At 36.2% G+C, this 27,580-nt stretch overlaps 1 protein-coding gene across 5 annotated transcripts; it reads left to right on the top strand.

Annotated features, from left to right (window-relative positions):
• Positions 1-12,862: 12,862 nt before the first annotated feature.
• On the top strand, positions 12,863-27,561 carry LOC127813178 (uncharacterized). 5 transcript variants are annotated; one of them, XM_052353993.1, is made up of 18 exons: positions 12,863-12,926; positions 13,024-13,716; positions 14,147-14,418; positions 15,230-15,280; positions 15,401-15,576; positions 16,016-16,093; positions 16,177-16,288; positions 17,402-17,486; positions 17,568-17,619; positions 17,706-17,767; positions 17,852-17,967; positions 18,064-18,179; positions 18,461-18,529; positions 18,732-18,789; positions 19,051-19,124; positions 23,971-24,019; positions 24,216-24,295; positions 26,186-26,485. In XM_052353993.1, exons 3-18 carry the CDS (start codon positions 14,301-14,303, stop codon positions 26,246-26,248), a joined length of 1,359 nt encoding a protein of 452 aa, XP_052209953.1. In that variant the 5' UTR covers positions 12,863-12,926; positions 13,024-13,716; positions 14,147-14,300; the 3' UTR covers positions 26,249-26,485. The 5 variants fall into 5 exon arrangements, with proteins under 5 accessions (XP_052209953.1, XP_052209952.1, XP_052209950.1 ...); XM_052353992.1 differs by adding an exon at positions 26,972-27,561 and having other exon boundaries at positions 12,877-13,716; positions 26,186-26,280; XM_052353990.1 differs by having other exon boundaries at positions 12,877-13,716.
• The last annotated feature ends 19 nt before the right edge of the window (positions 27,562-27,580 follow it).

The raw sequence follows: 27,580 nt of genomic DNA on the forward strand, positions 1-27,580 counted from the left end.
TTAATGATGAGGATTCAGACCTTTCATTAGTTCTTACGTCTTCAACAAGCTATTCTGGTGCTTGGCTTTTGGATTCGGGTTGCAGCCACCATATGTGTCCCAATCGGGATTGGTTCTTTGACTTTCAAGAACTTGATGGAGGAGTTGTTTACACAGCAAACAACACACCTTGTGAAACAACCGGAGTTGGCACAATCCATTTGAGGAATCATGATGAATCAACCAGAATACTGACAGATGTAAGATATGTGCCGAGTTTGACAAAGAATCTCATTTCTATGGGAACATTGGAGTCCAAGGGATTGAAGGTAACTGCAGAAAATGGAGTTATGAAGGTGTTCTCTGGCGCACTTGTAATATTAAAAGGTATACGAAAGAAGAATAACTTGTATTACTATCAGGGTAATGCAGTTATTGGGACAACAGCAGCAATAGCTTCAGACGATGACAGGGATACAGAAGTAACCAAACTGTGGCATATGCGTTTGGGACATGCAGGTGAAAAATCTTTGCGAATTTTAGCCAAGCAAGGATTATTGGAAGGCGTCAAGACCTGCAAATTAGACTTCTGTGAGCACTGTATCAAAGGGAAGCAGACGAGAGTGAAGTTTGGCACTGCAATCCATGATACTAAGGGTATTCTGGATTATGTTCACTCAGATGTGTGGGGACCATCCAAGACAGCATCTATGGGAGGTAAACACTATTATGTAACCTTTGTTGATGATTATTCCCGAAGAGTATGGGTGTATTCTTTGAAGAAAAAGGATGAAGTGTTGGGATGTTTCCTTAAATGGAAAAATATGGTGGAAACTCAGACTGGCAGAAGGATCAAACGACTCAGAACAGATAATGGTGGTGAGTATAGAAATGATCCATTTGATAAGGTCTGTCAAGATGAAGGTATTGTTCGACACTTTACAGTTAGAGATACACCACAGCAGAATGCGGTGGCAGAACGCATGAACCGAACGTTGCTGGAGAAAGTTCGGTGTATGTTGTCCAATGCTGGGTTGGGCAGACAATTTTGGGCTGAGGCTGTGACTTATGCGAGTCATCTCATTAATCGATTGCCATCAACTGCTATTTGTGGAAAAACACCTTTCGAGGTATGGTCTGGAAAACCTGCTAATGATTATAATTCCTTACATGTTTTTGGTTCCACTGTATACTATCATTTTAAGGAATCCAAGTTGGATCCAAGAGCAAAGAAAGCTTTGTTCATGGGGATCACTTCTGGAATAAAGGGCTATCGACTCTGGTGTCCGGAATCGAAGAAGATAATCTTTAGTAGGGATGTTACTTTTGATGAATTTGCCATATTGGAAAAAGTAACAAATGAAGTTGTGCAACAGTTTGATGATGCTCCACAACAGGTGGAGAATACTCCAAAACAGGTGGAGTTTGAAAGAAGAATTGACCCAGCAGTAAGTATCAAATCAGGTGGAGACACTCCTGTGGCAGAGGAGTCGTCAGATGAAGAAGAGGTTCCAACCCAAAAACCTCCACAGCAACAAGAATCAATAGCAACAAGAAGGCCACGACGAGAGATTCGAAAGCCTGCTCGATTTGTCGATTTGGTGGCCTATGCATCTCCAATTGTAAATGATGAAGTTCCTGCCACTTACAATGAAGCTGTCCAAAGTTCAGAAAATGAAAAGTGGAGGAAAGCTATGAATGAAGAAATGCAGTCCCTTAAGAAGAATGAGACATGGAGGCTAGCCAGCTTACCGAAGGGAAAGAAGACAATTGGATGCAAATGGGTATATGCAAAGAAATATGGATTTCCTGACAAGAATGATGTTCGCTACAAGGCAAGGTTGGTGGCTAAAGGCTACGCTCAGACGGAAGGTATTGATTATAATGAAGTGTTTTCTCCAGTTGTGAAACATTCTTCCATTAGAATTTTGTTGGCCTTGGTAGCGCAATTGAATTTGGAACTAGTTCAAATGGATGTGAAAACTGCGTTTCTACACGGTGACTTGGAAGAGGAAATCTATATGACTCAGCCAGAAGGATTCAGAGTTGCTGATAAAGAAAATTGGGTTTGCAAACTAAACAAATCGTTGTACGGATTGAAGCAATCTCCGAGACAGTGGTACAAGCGATTTGACAAGTTTATGTTGGGGCAGACGTACACAAAAAGCAAATATGATCACTGTGTGTATTTGCGTAAGCTACAAGATGGATCTTTTATTTATCTTCTCTTATATGTTGATGATATGCTGATAGCTTCAATGAATAGTGGAGAAATTGAAAAACTGAAGACTCAGTTGAATAAGGAGTTCGAAATGAAAGATTTAGGTGAAGCCAAGAAGATTCTCGGCATGGAGATAATCAGAGACAAGAAAAGAGGAAGGCTTTGTTTGACTCAGAGAACATATCTGAAAAAAGTACTACAACGTTTCGGCACGAATGAAAAGTCAAAACCTGTGAGTACCCCGTTAGCTCCTCATTTCAAACTAAGTGCATCTTTATCTCCGAAGAGTGCTGCGGAACAGGAGTATATGTCAAAGGTTCCGTATGCAAAAGTTGTTGGTAGCTTGATGTATGCTATGGTGTGTACAAGGCCCGATATTTCACAGGCAGTTGGAGTTGTGAGCAGGTATATGCATGATCCTGGAAAGGAACATTGGCAAGCTGTGAAATGGATTCTACGGTATATTCTGAACACCGTAGATGTTGGCTTAGTATTTGAGCAGGATGAGAAAATGGATAATTGCATAGTTGGTTATTGTGATTCCGACTATGCTGGTGATATGGATAAACGTCGATCTACGACTGGTTATGTGTTCACATTAGCAAAGGCACCGGTCAGTTGGAAGTCTACCTTACAGTCTACAGTTGCTCTGTCTACCACAGAAGCGAAGTACATGGCAGTTACAGAGGCTATGAAGGAGGCTATTTGGCTTTATGGGTTGCTTGATGAATTGGGAATTGGTCAGAAGTACATCAAGGTACATTGTGACAGTCAGAGTGCTATTCATTTAGCAAAGAACCAAGTTTATCATGCAAGGACGAAGCACATCGACGTAAGATATCATTTTGTACGGGAAATTCTAGAAGAAGGAGAGATACAGATTCAGAAGATCCCAACTGCTGAAAATCCTGCTGATATGATGACTAAGGTTGTGACAGCAATCAAGTTCCAACATTGTTTGGACTTGATTTATATCCTTAGTATTTGAAGATAGCGCTTCATAGCGCATTTGAAGACACCTACTGTTGATTGATTCTTTGAAGAGATTGTTGAGGACTTTGGTTGGGATTTGGGAGATTCGCCAAGGTGGAGATTTGTTGGATTTTTGGCTCCTCCCAAGTCCCACATCGGTTGGGCAGTGGGAAGGAGGGCCATATTTGCATTATTTAAGCACCTCCCTCTTTGTGTTATGTATCCCTTCAAGCATCCCAACAAGTTTGCATTTATTGCACTTGTACCCCCTCATTTTGTGTGTGTATTTCTCTTACACACTTTGTATTTTCTCTCTTTGATATTAGTGAAGATTTGGTGGTGTCCGAGGACGTAGGCCATATTGGTCGAACCTCGTTAATTTTCTGGTGTTTTGTTTATGTTTATATTCAATAGTTTTTTGTCGGGTATTATTTTGGTGCTTTTGATTTTGGGGAAAATTGCCCGATTTTCCCAATAGATCGGCTGCAGCAGAAGAAAAACAATCGCCAGCTGGATTGGCCGACACTTGCGGTCGGGTTCTGCTTGGCAGTCGCGGCTGAGATGGCCGTCCAGGCTCGCAAGACAGACGCTGTAAGCTTTCACTTGCTGCGTATGTTGTTGGTGCTTGCGTTTTCTGCCATCTTCGTTGCCACGAACATTGCTGGCAAGCACGTTGATGTAGCTAGAGTCCTGGAGCATGTCGGTGGGTTCCTCGCGAGCACGGCTTTCTTCTTCGCCATCACAATTGCTTTCCCGTTGTGTCTCAAGGTCGTCTCTTGGGCCATTTACGCACTTGCATTGCTCGTCATCTTCATCTGCAACTACCGCCAATTAGCATCACTCTCCCCATCACCAACCTGTTGCTGCTAGACCTTTTACAAAACAGTAAGTTTCAGTTTCGGTCCAAAAATAAATAAAAAAGGAAACTGAAACTTTTTAATGAAGACATTTGTATAGTTTAATATATAGAACTTACTGATGCCAAAAATAACATTATTGGGACCTAAATAAGGCTTTGTTTGTCTCTTTAAGTGTATTTGCAATTCTAATAGAATTCAAGGAGTGTTTGGTCTTGTGTTGGACATCATTGATGCAACTAATACATTAGTAGTGTGGAGATGTTTGATAATTGCTCAATTGCCTGAATATAATTTTACCATTTTAGTGAGATTGGATTGTGTCCTCTTAAATATTGTGTATTTTATTATAAAATCTTAATTTTTATAAAATAATTAAAAATAAGCCATCATCAGTTCTTGCGAGGTGAGCCAAAATTTATAAGGGTATAGAAGAAAGGGAAGGAATTTTGGGGGAAGTAATGGTGTGATGAATAGCATCTTTTATTCTCTTTTTCTAAAAATTAAAAATAAGGGATAAATATTTTTTTTGTAAATAAAAAATTTAACTATTTTTATTTTTTTTTTTGATAATTTTAAGGAGATCCATAAATAAATATTTAAATCATATAACAATAATCATAATTTAAATTATTTTATCAATTATCATAATCTTAAATTATTTTATTTTTATCAATTAAATAATTATTAATATTATTTTTATAAATTATTTTATTTTTAATTTAATAACAAAATATTTCAACTAAAAAAAATAAAAAATAGTAACGGGAAATGCCCCACTTCTTTCCCTTGACCAAATCCCTAAATCTCCAAAGTCCAAACCCATTTATCTCCCTCTCACATACTCGCCTCTTTGTCGTCTCCAGCCAGTCGATCGTCGCTGCTTGCCGTTAGCGGAAGGCCACTGTTCTATTTAAGTATGCACTGCTCTCTAATCTACTATTCAAGTCTAAAAATTTTGTTTGATTTTTTTTTCTTTTAATTCTAAATTTTACAGTTAAAAGGAAGAAAAAGAGGGACATCAAAAATTATTTTTAATGAGCAAATAAGTACATATTAAGTTCTCAAAATTTTTGATAGTGGTGGGTCTGTGATTGTTTTGTGGGCGATGAGAAATTCTGGAAAGTACAATTAATTTATTTTATTTTTCACGATTGTGTTTTTTTGTTAATTTATTTTACAGATTTCAATTCAAATATTAAATTTAACCAGGTTTTATTGTTCCTCAATTATATTTGAATTTAATATTGTATTTGATTTTCGTATTTGAATTGATTTATTATTTCTACTAGAAAATATTTGTTGATTTTTCTTCTAAAAATGCTATAAGAGTAAATTTAAAGTGAAATATTGTGAATTTTAAATTTTATTGTGGTAACTTTGAATGTTTTTATATAGCAACAAAAATTTATTCATATTCGTTATATGTAGTTTTATTTTTAAATATAAAGGGCCCCCATATATAATTTGGCTTGAAACCCTTAAAATCTCAAAGCTTGCACATTAGTTAAAATATGAAGTAACAACAAGCAACAAAATAGGCCTCAAACATGTGAGACATAAACCATCTATATAATAAGGGAGGATGGTTTTTGAAATTGAGAGACAAATGTGAGGGGGACATTTTTTGGACGGTTGAGATCAATGAATGGTTGAGATGAATGGCCGCGATCAATTTTTTTACCCCCCAAAACCATCCCATCCTCCCTCACCTCACGCACACACACTCTGCCCAACCCACTAACACACGCACACATGCCCAACCCGCTAGCACACCCACTCACTGCCTTTCTCTCCCTCTCTCTTTCTCTCTCTCACAGTCTCCCACCCCACGCCATTGCCGCCCCCTCTGTCGCGCCCCACCAGCAACCGCTCACTCGCCATCACCCCCACCGCGTTGCCGCTCAGCCCCATCGCCATCGCCCCCATCGGCGATACTGCCTCTCCTAATTTGCTGTGAAGCTTAGTTCAATGGCAGAGGATGAAAACAACTGCTGGAAGCAATTGACGGAGGCTTGACGAAGACGTTCAACGGATGAGGTCGTTGGCAACAGCGTTCAACGAAAAACAGAGGAGCAAGCCGAGTAGGCCGTAAGCGATGGAGAAGGCGAAGCGACAGCAAGCAAGAGAAGAACGGTGGCAAGAGCGGGTGAGTGGCGACCGACGGGTGAGTTGCAAGAAGATGACAACCGCTCCGGCTGCCTCTGCCTCACCCTCTCCAGTCCCCCAACCAGCGCCAAAACGTTTTTCAGTATGTATCTCTCTTACTATGTATATATATCACTGTGTATGTATCTCTCTTACTATGTATATATATCACTGTGTATGTATCTCTCTTACTATGTATATATATCACTGTGTATGTATCTCTCTTACTGTGTATATATATACATTGATTCATTGTGTATATATATTGTGTATTTTGGGTCAGCTGTTGAATCGCCTCAACTGCCTCAAACGTATATATGTATACGTGTGTGTTATGTGTGACGGTAAAAATGAGTGTGTGTGAATATGGGTGTGTGGCAATGGGTCGACGGCCGACCTTCGCAATGGCAGTGGGTGTGTGTTCATGTGGCAGTGTGTGTGTGTGTGTTCTGTGTGTATATATTATGTATATGTGTGTGTTCTATGTGACGGTCAAAATGGGTGTGTGTGTGTGTGAATATGGGTGTGTATAAAGGCGCACAAAGAGAGAGAGAGAGAGAGAGAGAGAGAGAGAGAGAGAAAGAGTGTGTGTGCCTGGCGGTGCGTTGGCGGACAATGGCAATGGGTGTGTGTTTATATTATGTGTGTGAGTGTCTGTGTTCATGTAGCAGTGTGTGTGTGTCTGTGCTCATGTGGCAGCGTGTGTGTGTGTTTATATTATGTATATATGTGTGTATATAGTGTGTGTGTGTGTATATTATGTATATGTGTGTGTTCTGTGTGACGGTCAAAATGGGTGTGTGAGAGAGAGAGAGAGTGGCAGTAGGTGTGTGTTTATATTATGTGTGTGTGTGTGTGTTTATGTGGCAGTGTGTGTTTATATTATGTGTATATGTGTGTTTTGTGTGTGAATATATGTATATAACCTTGGCAATGGCAGTGGGTGTGTGTTTATATTATGTATATGTGTGTGTATATTTATGTATTTCGTGAATTTTGTAGTCCCAAGATGGGTTGTGTATTCTGTATATTTGTTTTGTATGTGTAGACTCTATATATTAGATTAATTAAATTTTGTGTGTAAGTTCATAAACTATGGGGGAAATGATATTCAAACAGACTCAGTGTTTGAATTATGGGGGAAATTTTGTGTGTATATATATAACTAACTGAACAAATTTGGAGCACAAAATTGGTTTTAAACTGGGTTTTTGACTATGGCTTGATTAAGCAAGCAATCCTGTTGATGGTAACTAGAGGTTGGTTGATAGAATTAGCAAAATATGTTTGATAAAATGCTTACATGAACTATGAACCCTCAATGAGAGGCCTGCAATTCTTGAAAGATTTTTTAATTTTTTTTTTCTGTTGTGCAAATTATTTGAAGACTTTTGTTGAAGTTATTTTATCTTATTATTTTAATTCAAATGCTATTAATAGAGTTTTGAAATTTTTATACACAAAATATCATTAGAATTATGTATACATAAATTTTTATACACAAATTTTTAAGTAATGTTCACGAAGATTATTTAAAACTCAACACATGTTTAAATATTTTTGAGTAATTTAGTTTATATTAATAGATAGATATATAATCTTTGCATGGATATATTTTTTTTGTTGGCTTATGATGCTAATGTTCAAAGTAAAAATGTGAAACTAACAGCAAAATTGTTAATTTTCCATCCAGGGGCAGATATGCTTATTTAAGGAATCAAGTAACTAATTAGCTCTCTACACAGCAAGGCAATGCCTTCTCTTCTGCACCACCATAGATGCATGTGACTCTTGCCTAACATGTATAATATATATCCTTGCCATTTTCAACCAATAATATATATGTAAATATAATATAAACTCATCTTCTTGCCTTGCAGCTCTCCTTTGATCTTCTACGGGGCCGGGTTCAAGCGAGATGGGCAGACCATTGAATATCACGGCCTCCCTGACTTCAAAAAGGTGAGCGTGGAATTGTTAGAAGACATTAAGTAGCATGCTTAAACAATAAATAATTAACATTGTTATCACATTAAGAGTTAGTACTGAGCAATACATATACAAGCATTGGTGGAATTCATGTCGGAAATTAGGGGCAACAAAGTGAGCTTCGATCCCAAAAAGCTGGTTCTCACCGGCGGTGCAACTTCGACCAACGAGACTCTCATGTTTTGCCTCGCCGACCCCAACGAAGCTTTCCTCCTTCCCACTCCATACTATCCCGGGTATGTTCAATTTTCAAGCTTCAATTCTACTATCCCAGTAGTTCTGTTATAACCCTTCTTAGAATTTACTTAGACTTGCTTTTGTGGTATGTATTTGAGGTAATTTCATTACTTAATGAGTTGGGAGGACAAAAATTGCTTGATAATAACATCAGTGAATGTATGGTTTTGTTTTATATCCTTTTTTGTAGGTATCCATTAATTTGTTCAATTTCCTTTGTATGTTCTTTTGTCTGGCATTGTCCATTGTTTGATGTTATTTTTTTTGTTCCCTCCTGTAATTTTTAGAAGGGAAGGCAGTTAAACTTGGCCAGCAATTGATTCATGTAATTGTTCTTGGTTTTTTTGTTGTGGTCATAACAGAGAAAGACATTCGTGAAGAATTTAAAAAATGATGAACTTCACCTTAACTCTTATACCATGATCAAATCAGAAAAAAAAAAAGAAAATTATGTAAACCACTGCACAAATTACATAAAGTCCAAACACACACAAATTAACATACATGCTATACCAAAATTAGACAAGAGTAAATAAGTCAATATACACCAAATATAACTACTCTAATACATTAACTCTAACTCTAACATGTTGTACCATATGAAAGTTGTATGCATTTTATCATTTTCCATTTTATTGTTGTACATTCTCCCAGTTGGAAGATACGGATTTGGAGTGATATAATGACATTCAAAGTTGTGATGGAGAGTATTTACAATGATGTGTAGATAAATGACCCATTTTGCAAATGTACTATATATAATTACTTTTTGTGGTTATTCTTTAATCTTATTTATGTTTAGTCACAACTATGGGTTTATTTTGCAATGGTAAATAGTTTGAAATACGTAGAACAATGGTTATTATTGTTATGATGTTTTGTGGTAATCAGCATGCATATGACATGATTTGGTTATGATTATAAAATATATAAATTTTGTAGACAGGTTGATATATTTGTGGTATCATATTTTCAAAAGATATTCTATCGAAAAATTGAAAATTTCTTACATTTATGTCAATTTACATTTTCAAAGGATACTCTCTCATTACATGGTTTTTGAATTAATCAATTTTTTTAGTGACCCAAAATATAATTCAATACCTCTTGCTTGGTTTTTGTTCATTCATTGAGATAGCGATTGATTTATAAGTAGTTTATGTCATTTTGTTTTGTGATTAAAGTAGTCTGTGATTGAAAAATTTTATGGGTTTATTTTGTCTGTCACTTTTACAAGTCTTGATATAGTTGTTTGTGTAGGAAAAATGATGTTATATGGTAATTAGTACATAGTTGGATTTTAATGTACATACATCATGATTTGATTATGATTATGAAATATATGAGTTTTGTAGACTTGTTGATATATTTGTTGTATCATATTTTCATAGTATCCACATTTTTACCCTTTTTATTTCAAATGATTTTCAGCATTAATTGTTTGATTATTTAGTGTTTAAGAACTATATACATTGTCTTCAGATTCAATGTTCAATTTTTAGGCTTTCAATTTAATACGTATCTAAATTCAGTGCTTAATTATTTCGCGTTCAAATTCAATATTCAATTTTTTTTAATTGCACCGTGCCTTAAGGCACGGGTTATCCCTAGTATATAATAAAGAAGACAGTATACAAAGGAGAATAACAACCACCTTAAAAAAAAAGAGGGTCAGCAAGAATAGTAGAGAAGTCATGAGGGGAACGAGCAAAGTTGAATCCCCCTGTCGAAGACAATCCCCATTTTAATATCAAATATTTTGACAATGACAAGTGAATTTAATATTTAGAATTCAAGTATTGAGAATCTTAATTGTTTTCACTATTCTTATATGGTATAATTTTATTTTTTCTAAATCAAGGGTAAAGTGTTAAAAACATGTTCTACTTTTGCTAGGAAATTAAATTGATTATTTTATTTTAAAAATGATCAAATAAATTATTTAGGTTGCGTTCTCTTTACTGTTTTCAAGTCATTTTTAGTTTTTAATTTTTTAAAATAATGAAAACGTATTCTCTTTGCTGTTTTAAAAAATATATTTTTGAAAATAAAAAAAATTATAAAAAAAACTCAAAACAATGAGTGTTTTTATTCAAAACAAACTCTAAACTCAAAACACATTTATTTATTCATATTTTATTATTATAATGGAAAAAATATTACAAAATTCATTAACTTTAAAATGTATATATATATTTTTTAATAATATATTAATATTAAATATTTATAATCTATTGAATAATCAAATTTATTGAATAAAATATCATTAAAAAAATATTTTCAAAATTTCAAAAAGAACACGTTTTCTAATTTTCTGTTTTGAGAAATAATTTTTTAAAATGATAAAAAAACGCGTTTTCAATTTTTTTAAAATAGACTATCAAAACAAAAAATTGAAAATAAATTCAAAATTTAAAACTAAAAATTAGAAAAGAAAGAAAACGCAACTTTAATTTTTAAATTTGACATCAAATTAGCCATTATCCTTTAAAAATGGATAAATGGACCCCTTTTTCAAACTTGGGACCATGTTATAACTATTATGATATATATTGTTTTAATGTTATTTAATATTTTAATTCTATTAATGACATTAACTTTGTTTTTAATCGAAAACACCTTATACAATCATAAATATTTAAATTAAACTCCAAATACAATTTGAAAAGACCACATGATTGTAAATGCCCAAATTGGACGCCAAAATTTGAAGAAGTTCACGCAATTGCAAAGGTCTAAATCAAACACGAGATTGAGATTTAAAAAATCTCACACAATTGCAATCTCTAACAAGAGCTTAGACAATGAGAGTCTAATATTTAAATCAAGATAACTTAAGAGACATAATTAATATCATTAATTAAGGATGTGCAGCGGTCCATTCAGTTATCGATTAGATTAAAATTCACAAATCAAACAAATTGAATTAGACATCTAAATCAAATTGAATTGACCGATTAAACTCAATAAACATAACTAATCGATAATCGAAAAAATTAAACATAAATCATATAAAACAAACTAAACAAATACAAAAAAAATTGATCAAAAACAAATTAACTAGTATACTGAATACGCTGGAAAATCGTGCGGCAAGCCAAAAATGATATTGTTTAATAACCATTAAAATGATGTCGTCTTAAAGTTCAGTCGGCTTAGTTAGTTCGGTTATTTCAAACCAAAAAAATTAAATTGAGATTGGAAAATTATTATTTAAAAAAAAAAACTTAACTAAGCCAAATCGAATTAAAAAAATCGATCAATTGGTTACACCAAACTTTAGCACAAACCTATCATTAATAAAATTAAAATAGTGTTAAAATAAGTTATGACCTAATTAAAAAAAAATATTTAACCATTGCAAGATGCATTAATCAATAAATAGCCATTGAAAAAGTATAATGAGACTTAAGCCTAGAGATGGGAAATGGGCTAGCCTAGTCGGGCCGGGCCGCATCCCGCTTGGCCCACTCATTTGGTAGGCGGGACCGAATTTGGCTGGCGATAGAGATGGGTCGGGGAAATAGAAATTGGAGCCTGACACGACCATGTGGCTCTTAATAAATGGGCTAAAGTGGGCCGGGTCATGGGCGTAGCTGTTTGGGCGGGCTTGTGAACCATTTATTTTTAATTTTTTTAAATATTTTTTTTAAAAATGTAACTAATATTTTTTAAAATATATTTATAAGTAATCATTATTTACTTATAATTTTTATATTTGTAAAATTATGTTTATTGTGTTTACAAACATTATAGTAAAATTATGTTTACACTAAACATAAATTTTAATTATTACATTTAAAATATATTTATAATTACTAATTACAAACATAATTTTTTAAATATTTTTTTTATTTTTGGTGGGCCGAATTAGGCTGGGCCATTTTAGTGGGTTAGTTGGTGGATCAGTTCACGGGCCATTTTGGTGGGCCGAATCACGGGCCACATATCGCTGGCCCAGCTAGACCCTTATTTTGCTAGGTGGGCCGACTCGGCTCGCCTGCTACAGTAACAGGTCAGGCCGGGCCGAGCTATGAGGTGGGCCGGCCAGGTCAGCCCATGGGCCGCCCAACCCATTTTCCATCTCTACTTAAGTCATCTCCAATGGCGATAGATATCTTAATCTCTATTATATTATAATTAATTTATTTCATATTTATTCCAATTATATTCTTTATCCTTTATCTATTTTACTTCATATTTTTTTATTATAAATTATTTCACTTTTTATTTTATTTATTTATTAATAAATTTTAATTCAATTTATTTTATCTTATCTATAATTTGTATATATACACAAAATTAATAATTAAATATATAAATTAATAACTAAAATATATAAAAATAATCAAATACACATAAAATTAATAATTAAATATACAAAATAATCACGTGAGAGACACCTGCCGCCGTAGGCATCTTCGTTTCCCGCCCAAAATCCTACATACAGCGAATTTGCCGCCATTTTGGACCGTCCTGGCCAGATCTTGAAGCATCGTCTCCCCCGAGCCTCGCCAGTTCAGGTTGTTCGTTCGTATCATTCTCTAATTTTTGTTCGATGTGATAGCTTGTTTATGGTTGTTTGAGCGTTCTCATCTTTCCGTATATGTATATCAACAGTCGCATCGATCTAGGTCTGGGGTTAACTCAGAGCCTAACCTTTCATCAGGCTCATGAGGCGGTTGCCTCAGGCCCATGAATATTTGATGCCCATGAATATTTGATGCCCATGATTATTTGATTATTTGGGGGCCATAAAATTGGGAACCATCCCTCTTTGTAAGGGCGCACTGTCCAGCTGCCCTCCTCCTCCCCCTCTGCAAACCTGGCTCGCCCTGCCCTTCTCCCTCTCTCGCTTTCGCGCTGCCCTGCCCAGCCTCTCTCTCGCTCCGTCACGCCCGGCTTCGCCCTCGCTCTCGCCTCTCGCCTCTCGCTTCTCGCCTGCTTCGTCGACCGTCGCTCATTGCCTCTCTCTCGCTCCATCGCTCGGTCCGTCGGTCGCTCGCCCTCTCCGGCTCGCCTCGCCCTCGCGGCCGGTGGGCTGTGGTCGCTCTCCGTCGCTCGCTTCCTCTCTCTCGCCCGCCGACTCGCCCTCGTGGCCGGTGGCTCGCTGCTCTTGCCGTCTTGCGTCTTGCCTCTTGCTCCGTCGCTCGCTGTCGCTGGTCGCTCGCTGCCTCTCGATTGCCGATTGGCTCATCACTCATCAGTCATCACTAATCAGATTCAGCCTTTCAGATCTGCTTCTCAGCGGCTCCTGACTCCAGTCTTCAGATCTGCTTCCAACTTTCTTTCTGTCCGACTTCTTAATCAGCGGTTAGTCTCCTTCATTTCTTTTGGTTTATGATGCATTCGGAGATTTGGCTTGTTTGTAAAAAATGTTAGAATAAATTAATTATTTAAATTTGATTGATTTTTTCTAGAGTAATTTTTAAATGATAATTTAAAAAAAATTAATTTTATTTTTTGATAAAAAAATTGTCACCGTGTGACTTGGAGGTCTCGTGTTCGAGTCACGAAAATAGTCTCTTGAAATCAAGGTAAGGCTAAGGCTATGTACAATAGACCCATTATGGTTCGATCCTTCACGAACCCAGTACATAGCGGCGGGAGTTTTATAGCACCAAGCTGTTCTTTATTTTTTGATATGTTGTAAATATTTATTTAATTTTTTATATTTTATTATAAAAAATAAAATTTAAATGCACTATATGATACGAAGGCACATTTTTAAATTTCGCTTCAGGCCCAAAATCTCAAATAAGGCAAAGGCACTGGGTTTACCAGTTCCATTCCAACCGTTTTGTCATCATTCTGATGGCAGTGTTGTTTGTTTGGCCAAAAAGTGACGGTTCTGAGAACTGAGGCGTCCGGATTCTGTGGAGGTTTAGAACTCGAAGATGACGAGGGAAGAAGCAGAGAGTGGAAGAGATGAGATGCTTATCGATGAGCCTGAACAGCCACCAGAAAACGCTCTTCCCGATGGATTCAACGCGAATTACCTCAGGCTTTATTATGGTAATTGCTCCTATTTCCGAATCCAGTATGTTCAGTTTGGGTTTGGTGAACCCTAACCTTGTTTTGGACTGGCTTTGCACTGTTGATATTTCAGCTAAACAGAGTGCTATATTTATTAGCATCTAGCTCTGGTAGGGCAGAATTCTTAAACGTATCGTTTATTTATTTTGTATTATTTGTAGTATTATTACTATTTGATAAGATAAAGAACAGGGCAACTTTGATACTGGTTTACCAAACTAGATGAATTTTGATTAATTTCTTGGTTTTGGTTGGCACTATGAAATTAATGATACTAGGTCTTTTACAGGCGCGCGCGCCCGCACACACACACAGACACTCTCCATCTGCTTGTAAAAGTGGATGCTGGGAATGGTGTTACCAAGCAAGAAAGCAAAAAGAGGAATGATAGAAATGGTGTTGGTATGGGTTGACGGAGCAGGATTGATCAATACCAACTAGAAACAAATTGTATTTTAGAAACTTTGAAAAAGGAAGCAATCATGTCATTTTGGTGGCTGCGATGTTTTAGGCTTATCAAAATTTGAACAGTAGAAAAATGTACATGCCAGGAGTCTGGAAAAAGTTGCCCAGCTTAAAAAATTTGGGGAAAGTCGGACTGATGTTTTCACTGACAATTGGATATGACTATAAATAATGAGTAGATGTGCAATATTTTTGGCTTCTCAAATGTAAAATTTTCCTAATGCTGTAAATATTATGGTGTTTATTTTATGATGAGTTGGATGTTGGTAAATTTTGCTAATTTGCTGTATTATCTTCTAAAAGTTTTAATTTTTATTTTTGGCAGCGAAGCTTTTTCCTCATGCTGATATATTTAAATGGATGTCTTATGGAAATGGTAATCCAAATTTTATGTTCAGTAGCACCCTGCGCTCCCCCCCACCCCCAACCAAAAAAAAAGTCTCGCAATTCTACATTATTATTTCTTTTAATTTTTCTTATTTAACCATGTCTGTAGATGGAAAGCATCCTGCTTGTGACCAGTCATACCTTGGGCGAAGAGAGTTCTCTTTCACCTTGGATAATGATATCTATCTGCGGTTTCAATCCTTCTACTGTGCATCTGAACTGGAAAGTTCTATCAAAGAGAAGTGCCCAGTCAAAATAGATATTGGACCCGTGTACAATGTAGATGTAAGATTTGCTGACTTCATCTCCTTACCAGAAAAAGGTCAATTAAACTTGATTGTGTTAATCACATCTACTACTGCATGTGCAATGCCTTTATGCTTGTGTACCTCATTTTATCAGCTGATTATGTTGCTGTTTGTAAGTTTCTTGTATGAAGTTAGATAATCAGTGACTTCTTTATCAAAAATAGAACAGGTTTTAGTGACTGCATAGGCTTCCTTTCATTTTAAAATGTAAAAAACGTCTCTGTACTTCCAATGATTCCCTACTTTGGAGATCTATAAATTATATGGCCTATCTTGGAATTTTCTCCAAATCATGGTGTTCTGAGGCATTGATGAGTCAGGACTTGTATGTAGTTTTGTTTTTCTGTTCCCACTTTTCCTGTCAATGTGGGAAATCCTTAAGCTCTTTCTTCAATTCTTATCTCTATTTTCTGCAGCCTGCTAAGAGGCATGCTTATGCCCAATCTGGTGATAATGGTTTCACTCCAGTTGAGAGGGAGCTAATTTTTGATATAGTAAGTTTCATAACTTGCATGTTGATTAATTTTCTACACAAATTATTGTTGTCTGACACACTTGAGTTGCATTTTTCACCCAGGATATAACAGATTATGATGATGTTAGATATTGCTGCTCAGGTGCTGAAGTTTGCTTAGACTGCTGGCCACTAATGACAGTTGCTATTAAAGTGATTGATTGTGCCCTCAGAGGTTGGATAATTATGTTTCATGTACTGTTTTGAATGCTGATATGAATTGTATTTCTTGCTCATTTTGGGGACCTTTACACAAACTTTATCACAGTTATTACTTGGAGGCACTCGAAACTTATGTGTTAAAAAGGGTGTCTCCACTGCACAAGGCTCCCTGCTTTCAAGGGTTGTATGTATATGCAGTCTTTCTCTTACTTTTTTGCAGAGCTACAGTTTCCACAACTTGAACTTGCGACTTTCTAGTCACACAAAAGCAACCTTACCATTGCTACCGAGGCTTGCCGTCTAGGACTTTTATGCTACATAAAGACAAAAAATTAATGTACATTGACTGTCATTTTAAACAAAAAAAATTACTCTAAGCCCCAAACCTGTTACTTTACATTGCTAATGATCTTATTGCTAGATGAATATTTAGTTGGAGTCACTTTTGGATTTTTATGGAGAGATAAGTTGATGTACACTGTCATTTGAAACCAAAACAAACGCTCTAAGCTCCGAACCTGTTATTATACATTGTTAATGATCGTATTGCTAGATGAATATTTAGTCGCTTATCTCAACTTAATTATATCCATCCATCACAAAATTTGCAGCAAACTGCTTTTAAGAAGTACAATATAATAAAACAATATGTCTGAGTTGTATGTTTTTGTACAGTACAGTCTTGGACTCCATGTCTCATCCAAGATACTGCATTGTACTGACTTTGTTCTTATGCCGTTAGTGTGTCTGAGTTGTATAATGTATGTTCTCACATTCTTCATGCATCTCTATTGCACTTTCACTTTTGAGAAACTTTACAGGGAGGATGCACGCCCACTAGCAATTTCCACACAATGGGCAGGATTTGACATTTTGTCTCTCTTCTTGGTTGTGTCATATCTCATAGCTATATGTCGTGCTGTGGGAATATATGCCTTTGCAGAACTGTTGCAGCTTGGTGATTGTTGTGTTTGACAGTTTCACATTTGACAATAACAAGCATTATCACAGATATAAGCATCTTTAGCATATCTCTGTTCATATTATGGATGTGTATGCCTTTTAGTTCTGCACCACAGGCTTAATTATTTACTAGGCTTGCACTTGTCATTAAATCCCTGTGCAGATGATTTTGGATTCAACCACATTCTTTGGGTGTACAGTGGCCGGCGTGGGGTCCATTGTTGGGTTTGTGATGGAAAAGCAAGAAGGTAAAAATAAGGGCCATTAATATCACCTGCTATCTGCATTATAAATTTGTAGGTTTTAATTTGGTCGCCATTAATCCCCAGATTGAATAATGAACAGAGGGCAGCTATTGCTGATTATTTTCGTGTATACAAGGTTTGTTTATTTTTAAGTGTAATATGTACTAGAAAATTGTTCGTGCTACAAAGCATAATGAAAATTTTATGTTATTCTTGGTTCAGGGCAATGAGAATTGTCGTAAAAAGGTTTCTCTAACGGGCAATTCTCTTCACCCTTTCCTTGCGTAAGTGAATATCTTATATTATAATTTGTTTCTCTTTCTTAATATTTCCTTACTATTCCATGAAGTTGTGTTCAATCTATGCAGGAGATCATACTCTGATGTTTTAAAAAATTTCTTTGAGGAGAAATTGGTTCGAACTCAAAAATTGTTCTCAAATGAGGAAAGATTTGAGAAGATATTGGAGATGATCCCTGATGAATGTAGGAAGTTTTGATTATATATCAATTTTGATATCTGTTCATAGCTTGTCATTTTTATGCAATAATCACCATTTTGATTAGAAGTTATATTTGCAGCTATTACTTCAGAGCTTAGGGGTAAGTGGCAGGAAAACAGGCGTTCTTCCAATTTGAAAGAAGAGATAGATTTTGTTCGATGGGGCCAACTTAAACATATGTGTGGAAAACATAAGGTGCAGAATTGCTTTTATACCATAAATATATGCTGCAACATTGAAGCATTTATGATTTGTTCTCTACTTTTATCACAATGTACGCTTCCGCAATGCAGTTATTGCATTGTGCTAAGCAAGATTTCTATGAATTATTTATATTTTACTTAATCTCTTAAGTCCAAGAGGTTGACTATGGAAATGCATGTGTGCTCTTGTGTGTGTTATTTTTCAATAAACAGGAGCTGAATCTTGGTAACATTATTATAAATAATATTTTTTCATCCAATTTCATGTTTCAGGCACAGGGGGTTCGCAGGTGTGTTGAAGAAATTGTGTTCTGCTATACCTATCCTAGGCTTGATATGGAGGTTTCCACTCTTCTTTTTCTGCTGAAAACTATTAATAACTAAATAAGTTAAAAACAAAATTCTGATGCTCCTTGTGGCCTACCTCTGTGTGCCATCACTGAGAAGGGTTCTCCTCGGGGCTTTGGAGTAACACTTTATGTTTTACAGTATTACAAAGTTGTGTGTTTCTTACTAATATAATGCCTTTCTGGATACATCTCAGGTTTCCAAACATATGAACCATTTGTTGAAGGCACCATTCTGCGTACACCCAAAAACAGGTTGGTATCTAATATTTGTTGTAGAGGAATAACCACTGAAGTTGGGAATATCTCTCTATTCTGATTAATGCTTGAAGATGAGAAATCTTGAATTTCATTTTGTTCAGTAAGCCATAAATGGCTTGTTTTTGATACCATCTGGAACTTAATTTGCCATTGGGAGCTTCTTCTTCTTTTTTAATCTTTAATTATAGAACCATTCTAAGCTTTTGGGTGCTAGCACATATCTTCCTGTTGCTAATTTCCTCCACTTCTTTCCAGGTCGTGTATGTGTTCCTATTGACCCAAAGCATTGTGAAGAATTCAATCCAACAACTGTACCAACCCTTTCTAAGGTATTTGTGGATTGAAAGAAATAATTCCAGCCACCAGCTGCATGCCACCAAAAAAAAATTAGTAATTCCGTTTGAGATCGATTCGTGTATAATCAGTGTTGTTAAAGGTGCACCTTTGGCACCTGGCCTGCTCCCAGGCAGGCCCAGACCAGCCAGGCATGCCCAGGAGTGCCTAAGCCCTAAGGCGCAGCCTTGGGCCTTGGGCTGAGGCGAACCTGGCTTTTTAACTGTTTTTAGGGTTTATATTTTACTATTTATTACTTTGTTTAATTTTTTATTGTTTAGCGTTTATATTTATTGCTTCAACTCCAAATTTGACAATGAGTAGAAGGGCTATTGCTTCAAATGCTGAAATTGAATTTGAACTTGATTAAGATGGAGAGGGAGATGATGTGGAAGAAGAGGATATTGGAGATGATGCTTCTAATGATGAAAATATGAAAATGTTTGGTCTTAATGATGAGGATGATTTTTAGATTATTTAAAATACATAATTAGTTAATCTTAATTAAGATCTAAGACTTATAAATTGTTTAAAATTTAATTTAATTGACTTAAAGACTTTTAAATTACATCTTTTGGCATTTTTTATTATTCTTTTCATTATATATACATATATTGAAACAAGTCTTTGGAAAATTCAAGAATGCTTGTTTAATTAATTCTGAGAGGTTTAGAGAATATATACAAGTTCTAGCCTAATCATTTTCCTATAAAGTAGGAAAGGATATGAGCCATCTACTCCTAAAATCTAGGAAACACTATTGCCTAAAAATTAGGAGATAAAAATAGATACAAAATATAACATTTATAGATTATTTAAACTAATTATCTACTACTAAAAACATCATAGAATAATCTTTAATAACTACCGAGTCTTGTAAAGCTTTTCCACTCCTTTTCAATGTAGACTTCTTTTTTTTCTTTTGTTGAATTCTCGTCCAACACTCTCCCTCAAGCTGGAGAATAGATGGAAGTCATTCTCAACTTGCTAATTAGGACTCAAAGGCTGGTTTTGTAACCATTTTTGTTAGGACATCAGCCTCTTGATCACTAGAAGGTATATAAGACAGATTTATCCCTCATTCAATCTCCCGTTTTATAAAACTTCTATCAATTCTTACATGCTTCATTCGGTCATGTTGCACTAGATTTTCAACAATGTTGATAATAGATTTGCTATCACTAAATACCTTTGTTTGTTGAGATAGAATTATCCCCAAGTCTTCTATTAGTCTTTCTAGCCAAATCACCTCACATATCCCACGCACAATAACCTTGAACTTGGCTTCGGCACTGTTGCGAGCCACAACTATAGTTACCAGGAACGCGATACGCTTTGGTTTGTGGTACAGATTCGAGTACGTGGTACGTCACCTAGCTAGATATGTGGTACGTAGGGAGTATGCTTAGTTGGTGCATTATTTTGGAATGTGGTATGTTGGAAAATTTTGGTCGTTTTGTTCTTTACATTATCAAATTCATATATGTTGATATGTGACTCAAAATGAATTGGGTCAAGTATATAATAAATAAATTGGGTTAAATTGGGTTTGGGTCGTAGGTGTATGTAGTCCAACAAGCCCAGCTCGTGAATGTTTATCTTTCTGTTAATTCCAATGTTGTCTCTTGCCCTAGGTATATAAGGCTGGAGATTGGGAGAAAAGGAGATTAAATAGTCACTTTTTGCATACCCGACATGAGAACAAAAACCCTAAACCGCGAGAGAGAGAAGAAGCAATAACGAAGAAAAAACCTAGATCAGAGAACGGTAAAGGAAGAACTCAACAATCGGTAAGGTAAACAACACAAATGTAAATCCGTTCTCTCTTTTGTATGTGTGAATCACATGTTTACTTGTTTGGTTGGGAGAGAGATTGGTGAGAATGAGTGGTGGGATTGCTCGGGTTTTTCAGAGCGATGTACTTTGTTTTTGTGTTTGTATCGTTTAAGTTTTTTTCATTGATGTATTATTCTTGAGTTACCGTGAGATCTTGCGAGAGGTTTGTTGATTGTAGTGTCCCGATGCGTGCACTGCTACAAACCAGTTCAAAAATACACCGCGAACTGGGACGCACGAACCAGTTCGTGGTTCTTAAGGGAGGAGAACGAACCAGGTAACTATGAATTGAAGGCTATGTGGATGCAAATTGGGTTGGATCTAGAGAGAATAGTTGATCCACTTCAGGGTATTGTACCAAGGTATTTGGAAATATAGTTACATGGAGAAGCAAAAAGCAATTAGTCGTGGCCATAGTTACCTAGATCGTTCTCCTCCCTTAAGAACCATGAATTGGTTCGTGCGTCCCAGTTCGCGGTGCATTTTTGAACTGGTTCGTAGTAGTGCGCACACCGGGGCACTACAATCAATGAACCTCTCACAGTATCTCACGGTAACTCAAGAACAATACATCGATGAGAAAAACTTGAAGGATTCAAATGCAAAAACAGAGTACATTGCTCTGAAAAACTCGAGCAATCCCACCACTCATTCTCACCAATCTCTCTCCCAAGTAAACATGTGATTCACACATACAGAAGAGAGAACGGATTTACCTTTGCGTTGTTTACCTTATTGATCGTCGAGTTCTTCCTTTTCCGTTCTCCGATCTAGGTTCTTTCTTCGTTATTGCTTCTGCTCTCTCTCGCAATTTAGGGGTTTCTGTTCTCAAGTCGGGTGTGCAAAGAGTGACGGTGTAATCTCCCTTTCTCCCAATCTCCAGCCTTATATACTTAGGGCAAGGGACAACATTGGAATTAATAGAAAGATAAACATTCATGGGCTGGGCTTGTTGGGTTGCGTACACCCCAAACCCAATTTATTTATTATATACTTGACCCAATTCATTTTGAGTCACATATCAACATATATGAATTTGATAATGTAAAGAACGAACTGAGCAAAAATTTCAAACGTACCACGTCCCAAAATAACGCACCAACTAAGCCTACCCCCTACGTACCACATATCTAGCTAGGTGACGTACCACGTACTTGAACCCGTACCACGAACCAAAGCGTACCGCGTTCCTGGTAACTCATCAATTCCCCTGTTTTCAAATTTCTTGAACATCAATCCCTTCCTAGGTGTTCCCTTTAAATATTTTAGAACAGCCTTCATGTGTTTTTCAATAGGTGAATGGCTTACTATACTCATTAAATAGGCTATATTTGGCCTTGTTAGGGACAAATAAATTAATCTTTGATACCTCTCTTTGTCCACCGGAGCATCATCACCATTCTTTTCAAATTTCCAGCCTTTCTCTAGGGGAGTTCCAGCTGGTTTGCAGGTTGTCATTCTTGTATGTATCCTTTAGCAAATCCAAAGTATACTTCCGTTGTGAGATGAATAGGCCATCTTTGCTTCAGGCTACCTCCATGCCTAGGAAATATCTCATGGTTCCTAGGTTTTTTACTTCAAACTCAGCCTTCAATTGCTTCTTTAGATTATCAATTTCTTGCAAATCATCCCCTGTCATAATAATATCATCAACATAAACAAAGTCTATGTAAAGGAAATTATCTGGCTGCATGGGATCCCCAACTCTATCGTCTCAGATAGAAACAAAGTCTTCATCAGCCAGTTTTGGAATGAACTTTTTCAGTTACAGGGCACTAAGCTAAACAGAAGTACAGCCTACCACCCTCAACAGAACTTTGGAAACATATCTCAGATGTTTTGTTGCCTCCACCTCTAAAGCGTGGTACAATTGGCTTCCTTGGGCAGAATATTGGTATAATACTTCTGACCATGTTTTCTCTCAATTAACTTCATTTTAGATCGTTTATGGGTGTTGGAAGAGTTGAAAGCCCAATTGCTGCGGGCTCAAACGAAGATGAAACACGTAGCAGATAAGAGGAGGGACATCCAGTTTGAGATAGAAGACTTGGTATATTTGAAAACTTGCACGTGTAGACAAAAAACCTTGGCTTCCAGGCTAAATGAAAAGTTGTCACCAAAGTTTTATGGACCCTTCACAGTGGAGTAACGAATTGAGAAGGTGGCATACAAGTTGTCTCCCAGCTCCGTAAGGTAGAAGGAGCATTGCAAGTGGCTATCAAAATCCCTGACCAGTTAACTAGAGACCTAGAGATGGTGGTAGAACCAGAATTTCTATTGTGAAAAAACTTGAGGGGCATTGATGTTCTTATTCAATGGAATGGGTTGCCACCCCTTGAGGCCACTTGGGAACCATACAATCAGATACTGCATCAATTTCCTTAGTTTCACCTGAGGACAAGGTGAATCTCATGAGTGGGAGTAATGATAGGGTTCTTGTTTGTCACACATACCAGTGACGTAAAATGAAAGGAGACGCAAGGCAGTTAGGAAAAAAACACAAGGGCAGAAGAGTAACATTCAATTGGTGGAGAATAACAAACTCATGTGTTTGCAACAGACTAAGGAAAACATATAAAAGGCAGGGAAAAGGAGAGAGAAGCAAGCAGAAAATTCGGAAGAAGTCTTGGGAGAGGAGGGCCCTCTCGAATAGGGCATTATCTTGTTTTCTTTTGTTCATTCATAAATTTGTAATTTGAGATTCTATCACATGGCTTTGGTTGTTCATCTATTTATTTTATCTTTGCTAAGAGCTGTTAACAAACATCCCCAGATCGTCCAATCATTTTACAAGCCCCTTTGATCCCCTTCTATGGATCAGTCAGTGACCAATATTTCCCTGGTTTGCAACTTCAAAACTTTTACTTTTGGTATGCATAAATTATCAGTGGGCCTTTCCTCTAATATCCTCATTAGAAGAAATGAAGGATTAATATCACTGCTATGTTTAGTTGTAAATACATTCCTGCATTTACTCATTAATTCGAATATGTATTTAATCTGCAGCTTCTTGGAGAGCTTAACATGGGAAATCTGAGAGTTGATGGTGATGATGGTATGCAATTGAAATTTTAGTAAACTTTAACTCCTGCATAATTTTCAAACAGCTCCTGTTGGATAGATATGTTTTAGGCTTTTGTTTACGAAATGCTGCTTTGTGATTCCAAGGTTGTGCAACTACATTGTAACCAGAGGGTAGTTTATACAACTCATGAAGTAATTATCATTTTGCTCTTTTTTTACTTGAACAGAATTGGATAGAACATCACTTGGAAAATCTGTCAGATATTTCAGATCATCTTTCTTACAGCCTCTACTAAAGGCATGCAAGGTATCATTTGCATTTATGAACCCTTTCATGCCCCTGGTATGCAGTCTTTTTGTTTTTATGTATAAACTCTGTTCATGCTAAGCCTTGCTCTGGACAATATCGTTTACATTGATAATAGCAGGCTAATGCAAGTACAAGTCATCTTAGTTCAATAAGCTTTAATTTTAACTATGCAAAATTGAATGCGTTGATCCTTCACTTGGTCTTTTGTAAGGCCACATACCCAGCCAAAAATTGAAGGTATTAAAACCCTTCTTGTCAGCCTCAACCCATGTTCGTTTGGCTATTTGGCCCTTGTTCAATTTCAATTGGGATCAGATCACTCCTTACTGGTGCAATAATTGGTAACAACTTTTCTCATCTCGAATCAATGCCACTTCTAACTCGATAAACCTGCAATTCCTTTGTTTTAGAGGAAACACATTCCTATCAACGTATAAAAAAGGAGATTTGGTACTAACAGTAAGTTTTCTACATTCAAAAGCCGTGAAGTCATTTTTGTTTTGTCATTACATGTGAGAAGAAGACTGCAAGGAGTGTGCATGGAATGGAAGAGGTTTTTAGTAGAAGGGGTAGAGGAAAATTAAGAAAAAATTAGTGAACTCTTAGGTATGATATTTGTTATAGTTGGCAACTTGGCATATAGATAATATGCCCGTAGATAGAGATTGGTGACTTGCAAGTTACAATATTTGTAGGATGTATTATGCGATGTGAAACTATCACCTATGAAGCATATGGATACAGACTTACGACACTAGGATATGGCTTTCTTCAAAAGAAGTAAGACATCACATAGTCGGGATATATTAATAAAATATTTTTTTATATTTTTAATGACATAATAAAGGCTAACGTCTAAGGCCAATGATTAAGTATCAATAAATATATTTTGTTTTTTAGTTAAGGTAGATTTATTATATTTTGTTTTTAACATACAAATAATTTTATTTGTTAATGATAAATGCATTGTATTTTGAACTATTTAATTAACTAATAAGATTATTTGAATATTAAAAATAAAATATAATAAAAGTTGATTTATTGGTGCTTAACTACAGCATTACCCATGATAAAATACAAAAACTATATTTCAAACTCATAAATTTGCATTTAAAGTCCATAAACCAACATTAGAAATGAACAAGTATCTAATTAGCATCTCAGAAAATCTAACACGAAAGGGGAAAATGAGAAATAAATTAGATAAAGCACACTCGAGCTTGTTTTCCTGCTGATTCACTCAGTTTAGTTTCTCTCGATTCCTCCTATGTTTCTTACTTCTGTAAAGTTGTAACGGCCACCATCTCATAGATCCGAGGGATGCAAGTTGGAGCTGTGTGAGAGCATGTTGCTGACCCTACCAGTGACTGCTCTTCACAGGCTCGCCTGTGACAGGTGACAGTCCAATGGCCATCCCTTGTCTAATATTCCTCTGTAGTATGCTCTAATGTGGGTTGTCTTGGATTGTCGACGCTTCACTGTTTTCTTTTCTCGGTTCTGTTTTGTGTTATCTTTTTTCTTTTATTGCCGAAAGAGTTGAATATTGAGTGTTAAATAGAGTGCACGTGAAGTGTCCCCAAGGGGCATTTCCGTTAAAAAAATTTAAAAATATTTTGAACACACCACCTACACGTCTCCGATACCTGTTGGTCGGCCTATCACGATGTCCGACAGGCCGGCGACATTAGCACCGCAACCCTTAGGGGCATGTCCATGTTTTATCGTGTGCTGGACACAGGGAGTTGGGGTAGTGCAAAGCTATTTTCGTCTACTAACTGTTGCATTGCATGCTATTAAGTTTTTCTTTTACTCTTAAGACTTCAAGCGTGAGTGCTTTCGAGGAGATATCAGGAACGTCGAATTAAAGCCATTTCTAACATGTTGCAGGAGGAAATAGAAAGTTCGTACAATGCAAAACTCCGGGAGTCAAAAAATTCACTAAGCTGGTAGGCTCAACTCCGTTGCCTCTGCTGGTTTCCCAGGTTCTGCTTCATTCTACCATTTTAATTTACCTACTTTTCTGATGAGAAATGTTGACTGAGAAAGCATCAAGTATGAGTAAACAAGACAACTTAGCAATCATCTGTAAATTATTATCACTTATAGAGCCAATGGAATTTCTACTGTGGACAATTTATTACAGCTTCTATGGACTGATGAGTAATTAAGAAAACATTTCTTCTTGTAGCTGCAGTGTGCTAAAGTAGATTCTTGAGTATTTTTACTGCACATTCTCCGTTTCTCTTCATCCGTAATTGAATAATTACTCTTTTAAGTTGTAAAAATAGTCTCCTTATAAAACGAAAAGATAAAGATATGTGTAAAAAGCAACCATCACAAGGTGGGCTTTTTGTTTTAATGGGTGTGTTACTGCATGGTATTTTGAATCCTTTGATAGCATGTACAAACCCTAATCTGATTACCAAATGATAAAACATATTAGTTTGGCAAGGTCAATAGAACTTTCAGTTTCAGCCTCCGCTCGCACTCAAAGGCCCCAGTAAGAAGATACGAGTCCCAAAGTTCAAACCCGTCATTACACATTTTGCTAGTTTCATGCCACTTGCACGCTAGGATAGAATGACTTGTAGTTCTTGTTGTTAGTATTATTACACAAAGGTATGAGTAAATATTATTAATGGTTAATGAACACGCTTTCTGCTAATTTTGTAGTTACTGTTATTGCGTCATGCTGGCCCCGTTCAGTTCTACAAGTAAAAGGTGCCGTGGTTCTTATAGACTGATAGATAGGCCTCAAAGAAAGCATATATATATAGATATATATATATATATCGCTGACTTGGCTCTGTTCATTAATAATGATACCAGAAAGAAGAGATAAAGAGTTACAGTGCCAACAAATAGTGTTGTGGACCACAACACAATAGAATAGCCTCTTTTGAGCTTTCATCAAGTGAAGCCATGGGCAGGAAGGGGCTGGTTTAAGAGACGTGGCTTCACTCCCACTTCATAACATCTAAAGTTGATATTTGTCATATCTCTTAAAAAGCTTATCCTGAATGCCCTTATATATATATATATATATTCACTTTGATTACTTACTCATTTTAGAATGCTTGAATTCAAGATTGGAGCTCTATTCTTGGGATTTTTTGCCCCTATATAATATTTGGTATGATTCAATAAAATATCAACATTAGAAGCACGAAAGGCTTCTAAATATACAAATTGTGATGGCAGTTAATACTTGTTCCATATGTGTAATTTAAGCTATAGATTGTGTACTAATAGTAAAGTCTCATTCCATAGTATATTTGCCCA

This window comes from Diospyros lotus, chromosome 11, assembly GCF_014633365.1.
Source record: "Diospyros lotus cultivar Yz01 chromosome 11, ASM1463336v1, whole genome shotgun sequence".
NCBI lineage: Eukaryota > Viridiplantae > Streptophyta > Magnoliopsida > Ericales > Ebenaceae > Diospyros > Diospyros lotus.